The sequence below is a fragment of the Neomonachus schauinslandi genome, chromosome 15 (genome assembly GCF_002201575.2).
Source record: "Neomonachus schauinslandi chromosome 15, ASM220157v2, whole genome shotgun sequence".
NCBI lineage: Eukaryota > Metazoa > Chordata > Mammalia > Carnivora > Phocidae > Neomonachus > Neomonachus schauinslandi.
In genome coordinates, this window is record NC_058417.1 from 3,341,446 (window position 1) to 3,356,150 (window position 14,705).

Here is a 14,705-nt window from a genome sequence, read left to right on the forward strand (position 1 = left end):
CCCTGAGATCATGACCTGAGCTGAAGGCAGTCGCTTAACCAACTGAGCCACCCAGGTGCCTGAGTTTTGCTGCTTTCTGACCATCATTCCAACCTGCTGAGATGCGTCCTTCGGCAGCCTGCCTCCTATTCCCATATTAGCGTCGCTGGTACCACACTGCGTGTTGTAGGGTCCCGGTGGCTAGGGCTCAGGGCTTGGTCCCTAGGTTGGGGACAGTCCTGGACTCACCACCTATGGCACTCCGACTTGGGAAGCTGCATTTGTAGTTTCTAGTGAGTCTTTGAATTTCCGGTTAGAAACCCCAACTTACAAAAATAAATTTTTTTTAAAGTGATAGAGGAAAGAAGGGTCCTAGGTACTCACCCCGCTGCTGGTCTCTTTCTGTGTGCAAGTCCAAAGCCTAGGACATGCCAGGCCCGAGATTTGTTTTCGAGTCCCTGGGCTGCCTAAGTGACCAGCTTCAAGAGGGGGTGCTTTTCTCCCCTCAATGGACCATGTTCCCCGTGAACAAACCAAAAAGGGACAGAACTTAGAAACAAACATCTTACAGAATTTAATGTTTTCAGGGACGGGAGGGACTGAGGCCTGAGGCGGGAAAATGGCAGGGTGTTCGCCAGCAGAAAGGCACAGGGGTCCCCAGACAGCTGGACTGGGCTCACAGGACCGCAAGCTCACCACGAACCCATCTTCTCTCTGTCTCTGTCTCAGAACATTCTGGAACCGCGGCTGCTCCCTAAACCCGGACTTGCTGTTGTTCTTTCTTCCTCACCTCTGCCCAGATGTCCGACAGATCCTGGATAAACTGCTGGATCTAACAAGGCAAGGGGACCCGAGTTAGCCCACCCAGCATCAGGCCACCCTGTCCCCACACGGAGCACGTCAGGGCATAACCTAGAAGGAGTCACTGTTTCTCTGGGACTGACTTCTTGAAGCATTTAACTTTCCCTTACTTGACAGTTATTCTAGCTGAAGCATCAGGCTTAGCAGACTGGGAGGCACAAACAGGGAGCTCCTGGGGGCCGACATGGAGACGGCATGAAGAACGGTGGACAGTCTGATGGAGGGAAGGACGAGGGGATGCTGAGCAGACTCCAGTACTAGAAGCCTCTGGCAGGAGGGGGCCAGCAGTGTTGGGGGAGACGGCTACCCACAATTTAATAGCCTTCAAGGGGGGCATTTACTTGGAACCCAGAACCGATGCCCGTTTTGACAATCCTGAGTCACAAGGGAAGCTTGAGTTCTGTTCACTAGCTTGTTTCAAAGAACACGGGCTCTGTGTGCCACGTGGGGACCTGGTCTACTGATACGGCTCTGGGCAAATCAGTTCATCTTTCTGGGACTCAGCTTCTTCATCTTCAAAAAGGGAAGGGGGAGAATGGGTTGACCTCGATGGCCTCTAAGACCTCAGTTCTACAATCTCTCATTTTCGAGAATGTTCCTGGAGATGGGACTACACAGACTGTCCCAAACTCTCGACAACCGTGTCTGCCATGAATATTGTTACTATTATGGATACAATTCCTGTTTTGTAAAAGAGGAAACAAAGAGTCAATGAATTAAAGTCTCTTCCCCAAGGTTACGGAGGAGACAAGCCAGAATTTTCCATGTTCTGTGTTCTTTTTTTTTTTTTTTTACAAAGGAGACTTTTTTTTAAAGATTTTATTTATTTATTTGAGAGAGAGTGAGAGACAGAGAGCATGAGAGGGAGGAGGGTCAGAGGGAGAAGCAGACTCCCCGCCGAGCAGGGAGCCCGATGCGGGACTCGATCCCGGGACTCCAGGATCATGACCTGAGCCGAAGGCAGTCGCTTAATCAACTGAGCCACCCATGTTCTGTGTTCTTATAACCAGTCATCACACTCCCCCACAAAAAGGTTCTGTGGTCAAGTTAGCTTTAGAAATGTTATCTGCTCGGAGAGTCTCAGGGCAGAACCATAGCAAAGACGGTGGAGTCCTGTGTGCAAAGACCATCTAACTTTGCTTCACTGAGAATTTTCCAAACTTATTAGTCCACGAGCTCCTTTGATTCCCCCATAGGAAACTTAACCACCTCTTGGGGTCCTAGGATTTGCCAAGCACGATTAGGAAAATGCCACTCCGGAGAGCTTGGGTTTTGTTCAGGGATCGCGCTGGACCTTCCAAGACACAGTACCATTGAATTCAAATTCAGCCTTTTGCAAAATCATGCTTCCTAAGTTGTACTGTGGGACCATGCTCCTCAATTCTAGATAAGTGGCTGCCTTCCAGAGCTTGTGCTTGGATGCGTCATAGGGATGTTTTTGGGAACATCCATGTGCTAGGAGTCTCTGCAGCCTCCTTGGGAAACTTCAATTAGAGTCAAGCACCGGAAAAGGTTTGCTCTGAGCACACCTACGTTTTCTCATTTTGGTACAAGAACTATGTGTTGCTTTTCCTTCTTGTCATCAGGAGGCACAGAACCAACTGCTGAAGCTCTTGAGATACTGTCCTTTATACTCCAAGAATCTGCAGTCTGTATTTCTCACTCGGGCCTGGACCTTCGGTTGTAACGTTAATTTTCCCAGGTCCTTGTTTTTAATTGTTTCAGGCTAGTTAATCATGTGTATGTCTGTCCGTAGGCTCCTGTCCTATGGGGATGCTGTGGGATATTTTTAAAATAACAACTTGAGCAGAAGGAAGTGTTCCTATAGAAAGCTCAAAATCGGGAGTGGACGGGCTGGGAGCTAGGGTCTGAGCAGGGAATGCTTGGGCGGGTTGGGGAGCTGGAGATGAGCACCTCCTTGCTTTACAACAGCTAACAGAGAGGGGCCTGAGGACCTCCAGGAGTCCCTGAGACCCTTCTGCCAGGGACAGGGGTTTGCAGGGGCAAAGTCCTTTTTTCAGTAATACGAAGACATTACTTGTCTTTTCTTTCATGAGCGTACAGCGGCTTTTTATCAGACTGGGGTGTTTCAGTGAAATAGGGCTCTATCACAGCAGGTTGAATGCAGAAGCAGAGAGGAGAATCCACCTGTCCTCCATGAAGCCAGACATTAAATGGATTTGTGAAAGTGCAACTTGTCCCACAAAGTATTATTTCGAAAACATGTTTTTCATCAAGCATGCCATTGATGTTGATCAGCTTCTTCTTATCACTTAAAAGTGAATTCTTTTTAATTTATCTGCTTGAGTTTCTGATACGGTAAATATCAATAGACAAAAGCTCTTTGGGGGTCTTCAATCAACTTTAAGAGTATGCAGGTCTCCTGATACCAAAAAGCTTGAGAATCGCTGCTTTGGAACAAATTTTCTTATTAATTTCCTTCATAGTCTTTCAACTGTCAATAATTCTGCTCTACGTACTTTGAGCTGCAGGCTGATTGTCCGGTTTGGGGAAATCCCTCTTCTGGGCTGGTCAGTGGGTGAAATCCTTTACATTTCATGAGTTTTACTTTTTTATTTATTTTTTAAAAGATTTTATTTATTTATTTGTCAGAGAGAGACTGTAAGGGAGGGAACACAAGCGGGGAGAGTGGGAGAGGGAGAAGCAGACTCCCCGCCCAGCAGGGAGCCCGGTGCGTGACTCGATCCCAGGACCCTGGGACCATGACCTGAGCCGAAGGCAGACGCTTAACGACTGAGCCACCTAGGTGCCCCTATTTTTGTTTTTTTAAAAGATTTATTTATTTATTTGAGAGAGAGGGGGCGCACACGAGTTGGGGGAGGGGCCAAGAGTGAGGGAGGGAGAGAATCTCAAACAGACTCCCCACTGAGCGCAGAGCCCCACGCGGGACTCAGTATCACGACCCTGAAATCATGACCTGAGCTGAAACCAAGAGCTGGACGCTTAACTGACTGAGCCACCAGGGCACCCCAAGTTTCACTTTTTTGTTGTTGTTAAATAGGGCAAGTACCTTCCAGTCCATGGCTTTTATTGGCTTGTGTTTCATATTCATTCACCAAACACTTATTGAGCACCTACTGTGTGCCAGGCACTGTTCTAGATACTGAGATACAGTTGGGAACATGGCAAACACAAATCCCTGCCTTCTGGAGCTTAAATTCTATTATTTCACGGCAGAGCCTGAGGCTTTTGCCAAAGGAACGAAGAATTAGTCAAGTTCTCTGCATGGCATGAGAAGCATGGCTAATGCATCTGCCCTCACCGAGTTTCCCCAAAAGTAGGATATGTGCACCTGTGGTCAGAAGTGAGATGATTTGGGGGTGGTGCATGCACATGGCATCGAACATGGCATTGAATCATGTAGTGAGAAAGGTATTTCCTTTCCAATTTCCTTTCAGTTACTTTATTTTTTTAAAAGTTTTACTGATTTATTTGAGAGAGAGAGAGAGAGCACACGTGCACACAAGCAGGGGAAGGGGCAGAGGGAGAGGGAGAAGCAGACTCCCCACTGAGCAGGGACCCCAGGATCATGACCCGAGCTGAAGGTAGACGCTTAACCAACTGATCCATCCAGGTGCCCCTCCTTTCAGCTACTTCAAAGAGAAATGTCAGATGGGTACTAATAAGACCCTAACACTTCCCTAAACTTGCTGATTCCTCCCCCTACCCCCCAACCCCCAATTTTCTCTTTTCCCAAAGAGTGGACCTTGGGCACGAGCCTTCAGCCTCTTTCTAGAATGCAGTAGAACTGTTTTGCACAAGTACTGAGTTCAATAGTGGGTCCCTGCCATTGCCCGTGTTGACTATGACCAATGTTCTCAAGGTGTGGAACCCAGACCAGCACCATCACCTGGGAACTTGCTGAAAAATGGAAATTCATGGGTCCTCATCTCAGACATACTGAGTCAGACACTCTGGGGCTGGGGCCCAGCAACACTCCCCAGCCCCCAGGGTGACTCTGATCCTGTTAAATTTGAGAACCAGTTCTGTGGGGTTCATTCTTGCCTTGGACCGATGGACAACCGTCTTAGCTCAGTAGACCCAGCTGGCCAGGGCACTTGCGCCCCCTCTTACCATGTCCAGCTGTTTGTGTGTGTCCTCCAGGGACACGGTGGTGGTCTCCTTCAGCTGCTTGCTCACGATCTGGAAGAGGTTCAGTGTCGCCATCTTAATGGTGCCAAGCAAGAGGGTCTTCTTGGCGGCAGTGTTCTGGATGTGTGCCCAGCGAGATTCCTGCGGAGGGATTGGGGCCGGGACGTGAGCAGGTGTGTGGCGCACGTGTGTGGTCCCTCGCTCACCCCGCGCCCAGAAGCCCCCCAGCCACGCCCCCCGCCCCCGCGCTCACCCAGATGATGACATCGCTGCGGGCGCGGTCGAAGCGCATCTGCAGCCGCGCCAGCTCGTTGTTGTGCTGCAGGATCTCGTCGTCCTTCTCCTCCATGTAGCGTGCCAGCCGCGCCTTGGCGCGCTCGATCTTCTCCTGGCCCTCCTGCGCCGACTGCATCAGGTCCTGGTGCATGCTCACCAGGGTCTTGTAGCGCGCAATCACCTCGCGGATCTCCTCGAACTGCGGCAGGGGCTCCATCACTGCACTGCTGCCCGCCCCAGGCCCGATGGTGGGTGGAGCTCCCCCCCCCCCACCTGCCAACCCCCTGCCTAGATGCCTCAGCCTAGCGGGGAGACCCTAGGCCAAGGTCAAAGGGCAGAGGCCGTAAGGACGTTGGAGTCCCCCCTGCTCGCCCTCCTGGGTTGGGGGCACATGCAACCGGAGCTGGGGTCCTCGGTCTGCATGTTGGGATCACCTGGGAGCTTTAAAAAGGACACCTGTCTGGCTCCACCCCCGAGAGAGTCATTTTATTTATTTATTTATTTATTTATTTATTTTTAAAGGTTTTATTTATTTATTTGAGAGCGAGCAAGCGAGAGAGCACAAGCAGGGGGAGAGGAAGAGGGAGAAGCAGGCTCCCCGCTGAGCAGGGCTTGATTCCCAGGACCCGGAGATCATGTCCTGAGGGGAAGGCAGGTGCTCAACCTGCGGAGCCACCCAGGCGTCCCCAAGAGATTCATTTAAATGAACAGGTCCGAGGTGGTCCCTGGCACCTGAATTTTGCAAAAAGGTCCCCCACGTGATTCTAGAGGGTTGCTGTCTGGGGCTCGGGGGTGGGAGAGGTGCATTTTGAAAGGTCTCCCAAGGCAGTAATTACCCTGTCCAAGGACGTACCGAGAACCACTTATAAGCCAGGCAGTATGCTAAATGCGAGGGACAGAGCAGGAGATAAGGAAGCCAGACCCTGCTCTTAGGAAGCCTACAACTTGGGCTGGTGTGGAGGGAGGACAGAAGACAAGGAAAGAGTTACAACACGGAGTGATAAGCCCTATCTATGACTGGGGGGTGGGGCTGGTCAAAGATGTACGGTAATATCGTCAGCATAAGGCTTTCTGGTATTTGTTCACATTTGCTGAGGTCCCCTCTCCAGTGGGGGCTGGAGACGCTACCAGCAGGGCGGGTGGCCCTGCCAGGCACAGCTGTCTCCTTCGGCATGGACCTGACTTTGCAGGCCACCCTCCCTGCGTAGAAGGCGGTGTGAACGCTGGCCTTTGCATCGATAAAGCCTCGGGGGGCGGGGGGGGGGGCGGGCATCCAAGTCAGCATCAGAGGAGGTGGGAACATCCAGGAAAGGTCTCCTGGGGTAAAGGATGGCTGCAATGAGACCAGAGGTATGAGCAGAAGCCGGCCAGCCAAGGGCAGGTGGGGGAAGGTGAGGATAAGTAGAGGGAGTAGCTGCCTACAGACCACGGGTACGTGTGGCATGTTCAAGATGCTCACAGGAGCTTAGTATGAATAATAGCCTGCGTTCAAGATGGGGAGGGACAGATCCACCCAGAGGAAGTAACAAAAGTGCCCAGTAGCCCCTGAGAGGAGTTGGGCTTCCTCCATTAAAGGGTTTTAGGAAGCAGAGAGATAACTTTATGTCTGCGTTTCCGAAAGTTCACCGAGTACACACACGATGTGACAGCATGCGACAGATAAAGCGAATGGAGCTCCCAGGAGCATCTGTCGAGTACTTGGTGCTGGTGTCCAAAGGACGCAGGTACCAACCTGAAGAGGCTCCCGCTGTTTAAAGATGGGACACTTTGCACATCAGTGAGAAAAAGGGCAAAGGATCGACACACGCCAGATATGTCAACAATCCACGAATTCATAACATACTAACAACACGACGGGTCACCTTTGGAGGATGCCAGAGAATCAGTTCATGACTCTGAAAACTGTAATTAAGAATCAAGCACTTAACGAGTTTTCCTTTAAGACTCACAAAGTCATCAAACAGCTGATGAAAGGAAGATTCTCCCAATGAAGTCTTTGTTGGTGGTAGTTTCTTAGCTAATACGTGAAGAGACGACAGAACGTGTCCAGCACCCTAGAAGGGTCTACCGCCCGCTTTCGGCTCAGTGTCTGCCCCCACTACCAAAGAAACCAGAACTGTGGCTTCTATCACCAAAGATCCACTTTTACCTGTTCTTAAATCTATCAGTGGGATCATATGTATGTCCTCTTTTCTGTCTAGTTTCTTTGGATCCGCATCAGAATGTCTGTGACACTCAAGACGCAAACGTATCAACCAAATGCCGCTTAGGGACCTTGTTTGGACCCCGATTGGAACCAACCACTTGTACACAAAGCACGTGTGCAACAGCTGGGGAAATTTTAACATTGACTGCAGACTTGATATTAAGGAATTACGATCACATTTTTACCAGGTATGATAAGGGTATTGGCCTCATCTTTGAGAGTCACATACTGAAATACAGATGAGAAAAAAATATCATTTGCTTCGAAATGGCCGAGGTGGGAAGGTCCGGGGGATGATTTGATGAGTCGATGGTTGTCAGAATTAGGTGATGAGTAACGGGCATTCAATAGATGATTCTATTTTTGTATATGTTGGAAAGTTTCCACAATAAAAAAAATTTTTTTTAAGAAAAAGCCTCACTGAGAACCCTGAGAGACGATGGACTCTGAAAAACAAACTGAGGGTTCTAGAGGGGAGGGGGGGTGGGGGGATGGGTGAGCCCGGTGATGGGTATTAAAGAGGGCACGTTCTGCATGGAGCACTGGGTGTTATGCACAAACAATGAATCATGGAACACTACATCTAAAACTAATGATGTAATGTATGGGGATTAACATAACATAATAAAATAAAAAAAAAGAAAAGGCATCATTGATCAGAAAAAGCAAGTCTCGAAGAGACACGAGCAACACCCTTCATAGTCTATGGATATGTACTATGTGGCCAAAATAATAACAAGCATGAGCATGAGCAGTTTAAAAATCAGGATGGTGGCTGCCTCCTCAGAGAGGGGAAAAAGAAGCGGGTTTGGAAGCGGGGGCCCACAAGGGGTTTCAATTAGCGGTAGTGTCTTAAGAAAAAAGGACTGGAAGCCAATAGGGGGAAATATTAAGATCTGACAAGGTGCAGTGCATACCTGGGTGCTATTATATATTTCTCTATACTTTTCGGTGTGCTTAAAATATTCTGAAAGACGTAAGGGAAGAAGGAAAGAGAGAGGAAGAAAGCGGGGCGGGAGATCACGCTGGGAGGGCATGGGACAGGCTGGTGGCCAGGAATAAAGCAGTGTTGAACTCCGGATGAGGTGCACTGGGGGTCTGGATGAAGAAGGGGCAGGGGCGGATTCCAGAAATACTTAGGAGGCAGAATAGACCAGATCTGCTGATTGATGGGCTGTGGGGAGGGAGGAGGGGGAGGAGGCGAGGATGAGGCCCCGGTTCTAGCAGGGCTGAGGGTGGGAGGCCACGCCATTCACAGAGCCAGACACACACAGTGGGAGGACTGGCCTCGGGTGGCAGGGAGCTGATGAGCTGAGCCGGGGACTCCAGACCGTGGGTGTAGGGGCATGAAGCTCAGAGCCAGACACAGGCCAAGCTCCTCGGTTATAAGACACACCTTTCCCCCAGCTCTGAGTCTGAGTCCTCTCTTATAATTTATCTGCTGTTTTGATATGTAGTCTCCCCCACTCCCCCCCCACCCCATTATGAATGAACCATTTATTGTACAGTAGGTACCTTAGAATGGAACACATAACACAGATTTGGGCTTCACACGTGCATAAATTAGTTCTAGTACAGGACTTCAGAAATTATCTGGGACTTTAGAAAGCTGTCCATCCTTTGTCCCCCCTGGCGCCGCCCTCAGGACACTGACCCACACCCCCCAGAGGGCATACCCCATACCTGGCACATACCCCCTCCCCCCCCGCCCCCGCCGCTGTGAGGGGCCCTGCCTGTTGCTGTCACATGGGGGATGTGGGAGGCATCCGTGGGAGGTCCCTTGAGTTGTTCAGGGAGAAAAGTGGAGGGTCAGGGACAAAGACCCGAGGACCGTTTAAGGAAGGAGCCAGGAACAGGAGCCCCCAGAGGAGGCTGAGGAGGAAGGGCCAGAGGTGGGAGGAGGGGAGGAGACAGGGGAGGAGCCCCAAGGAAAGGGCAAAGCCCTGTTTCAGGGAGGTGTGCGCACCAGCCCAGGGCCCGGCCTGTGCACTGCGCTCTCTAACTCTGCATTGCGTTCTCTCCCTTCTTCTCTCCGTGGACTCCCAGGTAAACAGAACACAGCAGGGAGGAGGGGGAGCAGGGGTGGGTGCCGGCCACATCCTGCTGCAGGCAAAGCTAGTCACTGGTGGTCCCGAGCGAAACCTCGCTCCCCCAAGACACACACACACACAGACATACGCACGCCGCCCAGATGCACCTGCAGACCCCGGACCCCTGAGAAACAAGCCCACCCCCCCCCCCAGGGGCCTCTCCCACCATCCTGCGCTGGCCCCAGGCCCTGGGGAAGTCCCCCCGCCCGCTCCCCAGCTCACCTCTGAGTTCTCCACCACCTTCTCCAGGTACTTGTTGAAGATGGAGTAGTCCTGCAGCTTCACGCTCAGCTTCTGGTGCTCCAGCCGCAAGGCCACCACCTCCTGCTTGGCCTTGGCCAGCTCTCGCACGCGCTGCCTCTTCAGTTCCCGCTCCTTGCTGGCTTTCTTCAGGGCGCGGATCCGCTTCTGGTCGTTCTCCTGGGGCGGGGGAGGGGGGGAGGTGGCACCCACTGGACACTGGGCCCGTCCCCCCCTCTGTCTGTCGGGGATGGGCAGGGATCGCCGGGCCGCCCCTGTGGGCAAGGAGGCCCGGATTCCCTCCCCATTTGGTGCTTGGTGCTTGGTGCCTCAATTTCTCCAACTGTAGAAAGGAGAGGCCCTGGGCAACCGTGCTCCAGCTGGGAGAGGCATCCGGCTGAGGCCGGAGCCGACGGTGCAGACTACTGATGTCCTCAAAGAAAGGGCATTCGGGCTGACACCCCCTTCTCCTTCATTCTGCAAAGCCCTCCCCGCAGGATCAGGGGGCACTCGCACCCCTCACAGTGCACCTGTGTGGTTCCTGTCCCTCTTCATGGATGGAGGACATTCGGAGGCAGGTGGAGAAGGCACAGGGAGGGTTCGCACTCTGCCCCGTGAGCCCGGGAGAGGACCCAGGGTCCCCTAAACCAGTCCAATTGTGCATCATAATCCCCCGGGGAGCTTTTTAAAAATGCGGGTGCTGGGCGCCCCCTGAGGACAATTGAAAGCACAGAGAGAGTCCCAGGGGTCTGTATTTGTGACAGTTTTCCAGGATTTCCAGGCTGCTGGGCCTCTGGCAGCCCTTGGAGAAGCTCTCAGTCCCATCTCCTGCCACCCCGCCCATGCCCCTAGCCTTTCTCTGGCCAGTAAGGACCTGACCCCTGGAGAACGTGCCCAGCCCCCATCAGCTTCCTCTCCCACCTGGAGAAGGCGCAGAGCAAGACAGAACTGCTTAAGAGCAGGGCCACCCCCTCGAGCGAGTGGAGGCCAGGGATTCCGCCCCCCCCCCCACTCCCCCCAACCCCCGCCCCGGAGCTGGGCCGGGCCCCCTCAGGGCTCCATCAGGGCTGGTCTGGAGAAATCTGGCTGGTCAGTTTGCTCCTCTAAGGACTGACTGAAAGGAGTTGTCTCCGGATGGACTCTGGGGCCTGGTCCTTCAACCGACCCCTGGTCCTTCAGCAGAAGGACGGAGGGGTGGGTGGGCAGCCGGGACTGAAGCCCTGGAGTCGTCTCTGTATCCCCACGTGTTCAGCCCTGCCTGTCATCCTCCACCCATTCGTTCATTCCCCCGAGACATTGCATGTACCAGGTGCAGGTGAGGAAATGGTGAACCGCAGTCTAGAAGGGCCGAAAGTGACAGGGAAACAGGAAATTACAAACCGTAATGAGTGGGGACGTAAAGGGAGAAGCCCCAGGCCTTGTTGAGCAGTGAAGAGATGCTAACCCAGGTGAGGAGTCAGCAAAAGCAAGGGAGATGGGGAGGAGCAATTTGCAGCCTGGGGGCCCTCATACCTGGATGAACTGCTCAAACTTCTGGATGTGGGCCTTCAGCTGGGCCTCCTTGATGCCCAACTCCTCCCAGCGCAGGTTCAGGGTTTCCATTCTACGCTGAAATGTCTTGGGGTGGGGACGGCAGAGAGGTCAGGAGGGCCCCTGCACCTCCTGCCCCCAGGGCCTCTGCCCCCAGGCCTCCCACCTTCCACCCTGCACAGGACTCCCTGCTCCAGCCACTGCCACCCACAGAACGGGGGGAGGGGAGGGCGTCCTCAGGCTCCAAACCCTGCGGCCCTTCCCGCACTCCACGCCCCAGTCCCCACCTCCTTCTTCTGCTCCATAGCGCGGTGCATGATCTTGGCCTCCTTCTTCTTCTCCAGGAGTCGGATGGATGGGGACTCGGACTGCTCGTCAATGTTGGGGAACTTCCTGCCAAGACACGGGGTGGGAGAGGCTGGTGGGTGCTGAGCGCCCCGGGGGCAGGCTGGGGCTGGGCCAGCCCGTGGGGAGGCAAGGGAGGGGTCCTGTCCCCCACGTGAGGGAAGGGAGTCATGTGTGGAGAGGGCTGTGTTGGCATCTGGGAATGGGGGGCACGGCTACAAGGGCTGGGGGTCTGGGTGGGGCGGTGGATTGGTGTCAGGGTTGGGGGCAGGTGACTTGGGGCTCAGGATTACAAGGAGAGGGGCAGGCTGGTGTCAGGGTCAGGGGGCAGGTGACTTGGGGCTCAGGGTTACAGGGGGTAGGGGCAGGCTGGCAGGGGGGCACGGGGGCTGTGGGAGGCCCTGGACCCGAGAGACTCACTGTAGCAGTTTTAACAGGCGCTCCCCATACTGCAGCCGGAAGTACTCGGCCAGGTCTTCCTCCTCCATGATGCCCAGACTCATGCTGCTGCTGAGCCAGGGGGCCCGGCGGCCGGGTCCTCGCAGTGAAACGGTGGCTGGGGGAGCCGCAGGTGGCCCGGGGGTGCTGGCTGGGCTCTTGCTTCTCCCTTCCTCCTGCTTTTTAGGGTCCCACGGAGGGAAAGACGGCGGGAGGCTGGTGGGTCAGCAGCTCAGGGTGCCGTGTTGGCAAATGAAGGGAGATCTGGTTACCTGGCAACAAGCCTTCTGGTTCTGTGGACCACCCACGGAACCCAGGCCTTGCTCTCTGACCCTTGTCCCCGCTGACCCCAGTCCTGCTGGAATCCTGCCTTCTGCTCCTGCGTTTACCCTCCCCCTCCCACCCCAGGAACTCTGGGGAGAAGTTAGGCCTGATTAGGTGCTGGTGTCCAGGCCTGGGAGGCAGGGTCTGGGGGTCCATGACCTAACAGGGGGGTTCTGGTGGAGGGGTGTCCTTGGGGGTTCAGGTGCGTGTGTGAGGGTCAGAGAGGGCCTGGGGCTGGGACAGACGGCCCAGAAGAAAAGGAGGCAGGGGTGGGGGCCGGTGGGAGGGTGGGAGGAGGCCTGAGCTTGAGAACCAAGAGGTGGGCGAGGGTAGGCGGGGAGCCTGGGGACCAAAGAGGCCACCCCGGGGATGTGGAGGGGGGGCCCCCCGGGGGTGTAGCCGACTCAGGGCCAGTGCCATCAAAATATGAAGAAAAGCCACACCCTGGTACCGTGACCGTCACACACGTGTCCCTCATGAGAGCTGCCTTCCTTGCTCCCGTCAGAGCACTGGGCACGAACTCACTGGGGCCCGGGGCCGGCGCCCAGACTGGAGACCCCGTGGGAGGCGGGCGCCGAGGGGTCCCGGGCGGGGGTGACGGCCGCGACCTCGAGTCCCCGCTGCGGGACACAGGCTCCCGGCTGCGCGCCGTCTCCTCTGTCCCCCGCCCGCGCCGGCCTTGGGGCTCGGCCCCTCCGGGTCTGGGGCGGGGGTCCCTCCCCTGCCCGGCGGCGCCCGGAGCAGATAAGCCCACCCCGCGACATTGCCGGTCCTCTGGCGGCCCCTGCTGGCCGCCCGACGCGGGGCCCCGAGTGGGAGGCGCGGTGGGGGCGCTGCCCAGCCCCCCTCCCCCGCCCTCCCTTCTCCCCAGCCCCCCTCCCGAGCCGTCCGCCGGCCCCCGGGGCCAGGGATGGGGGAAGCAGCACAGCTCCCACCCCCCCTCAGGCCCCCAGCCAGCAATGGTTCTCACCGGGGGCGCCCCAAGGAAACGGAGCCAGCAGGGTGACTATAAGGTCCGCAAAAGGGGATGTTTCTCTCCTTGTGCATTCCTAGAGCCCGGCACAGTCAATTTGGGCTTTACCTTCTTCTTCCCCTTGGGGAGGGGGCTGTCTGCTTCTCGGATCCCCGGTTTGCCCTGGTACATCTGGACGCATCCTTGGTGGCATCTCTGCAATCAGGTGGCCCAGGGCCACGTTGGTGCACACAGGTGGCAGCTAAGGGCATCCTCACCTCCTGTGCGGGCACCCCTTTTGTCTGGGAGCTCTTTCTGTTGCTTCCTCTGGACCTCGCTTGAGAACCTCCCTCTCCATGGCCCACCACCGCCTTCTCTGGGGTCTCACTGCCCTTTTCGGGGCCCATAGGTTACGATGCAGGGCTGCCTGGGATTCACAGAACTCCCCCACTCTTCCTTCCCCCTGGGGGAGCCCAGCTTCCCTCCCCGCCCCACCTCCACCCCAGCCTTTGTCCATCTTGCTATTTGCCTCTGAGGCATCTAGAAAATCTCCTGTTGGATTTAGGCTGTTGGAAAACGATAGGCATTTCTGTTTTCTGTCCCATCCCATCCTCCCTCTGAGACAATGATCTGCTTTAAAAGGACGGGAGGAAAATATCAGGAGAATAAAAGCTCTATCTAGGTTCATATCTTTAAAAATGTTATCCTGCGTATCCATACAGAACAGCATAATGCTCGGTATACAATCAAGTACTGGGTGTGAGGAAGTCACATTTTGTTCATGTTATATTCCAATTCCATATATGTCTTATAGTCCCTGTAAGTGGAGTCACACAGATGAATTATATTAAATATGTTTCAAAATGATTGTTATGGGAAAATTCCTTGCGTGGGTTGAGTATGTTTCAATGGCTTAACAAGGTCTAACTTTGTCAATTTCTTTTTTTTTTTTTTTTTAGGATTTATTTTTTTATTGGGGGAGAGGGGGGGTGGGGGGGGGGGGGGGGGGGGGGGGTCAGAGGGAGAGGGAGAGAGAAATCTTCAAGCAGACTCCCTGCTGAGCGCGGAGCCCAATGCAGGGGCTTGATCCCATGATCCCCAGACCATGACCTGAGCCGAAATCAAGAGTAGGATGCCTGACCAACTGAGCGACCCAGGTGCCCCTCAGATGCTTTTCTTTCTTCCTTTTCTTTCCTTCTTGATTTTATTTATTTGAGATAGAGTGAGCGAGAGAGAGAGAGAGCATGAGCAGGGGGAGGGGCAGAGAGAGGGAGAAGCAGACCCCCGTGGAGCAGGGAGCCTGATGCGGGACTCGATCCCAAGACTCTGGGATCATGACCTGAGCTGAAGG

At 54.5% G+C, this 14,705-nt stretch overlaps 1 protein-coding gene across 2 annotated transcripts; it reads right to left on the minus strand.

The window, feature by feature from the left end:
- Positions 1 to 531: 531 nt before the first annotated feature.
- Positions 532 to 12,143, minus strand: CCDC42 (coiled-coil domain containing 42). 2 transcript variants are annotated; one of them, XM_021694817.1, is made up of 7 exons: positions 12,061 to 12,143; positions 11,583 to 11,688; positions 11,278 to 11,382; positions 9,748 to 9,945; positions 5,207 to 5,428; positions 4,936 to 5,094; positions 532 to 811 (listed from the first exon to the last, which is right to left on the minus strand). In XM_021694817.1, the coding sequence occupies exons 1-7, from the start codon at positions 12,141 to 12,143 to the stop codon at positions 734 to 736; spliced, it is 951 nt and encodes a 316-aa protein (XP_021550492.1). In that variant the 3' UTR covers positions 532 to 733. The 2 variants fall into 2 exon arrangements, with proteins under 2 accessions (XP_021550492.1, XP_021550493.1); XM_021694818.1 differs by lacking the exon at positions 5,207 to 5,428 and having other exon boundaries at positions 734 to 811.
- Positions 12,144 to 14,705: the final 2,562 nt, after the last annotated feature.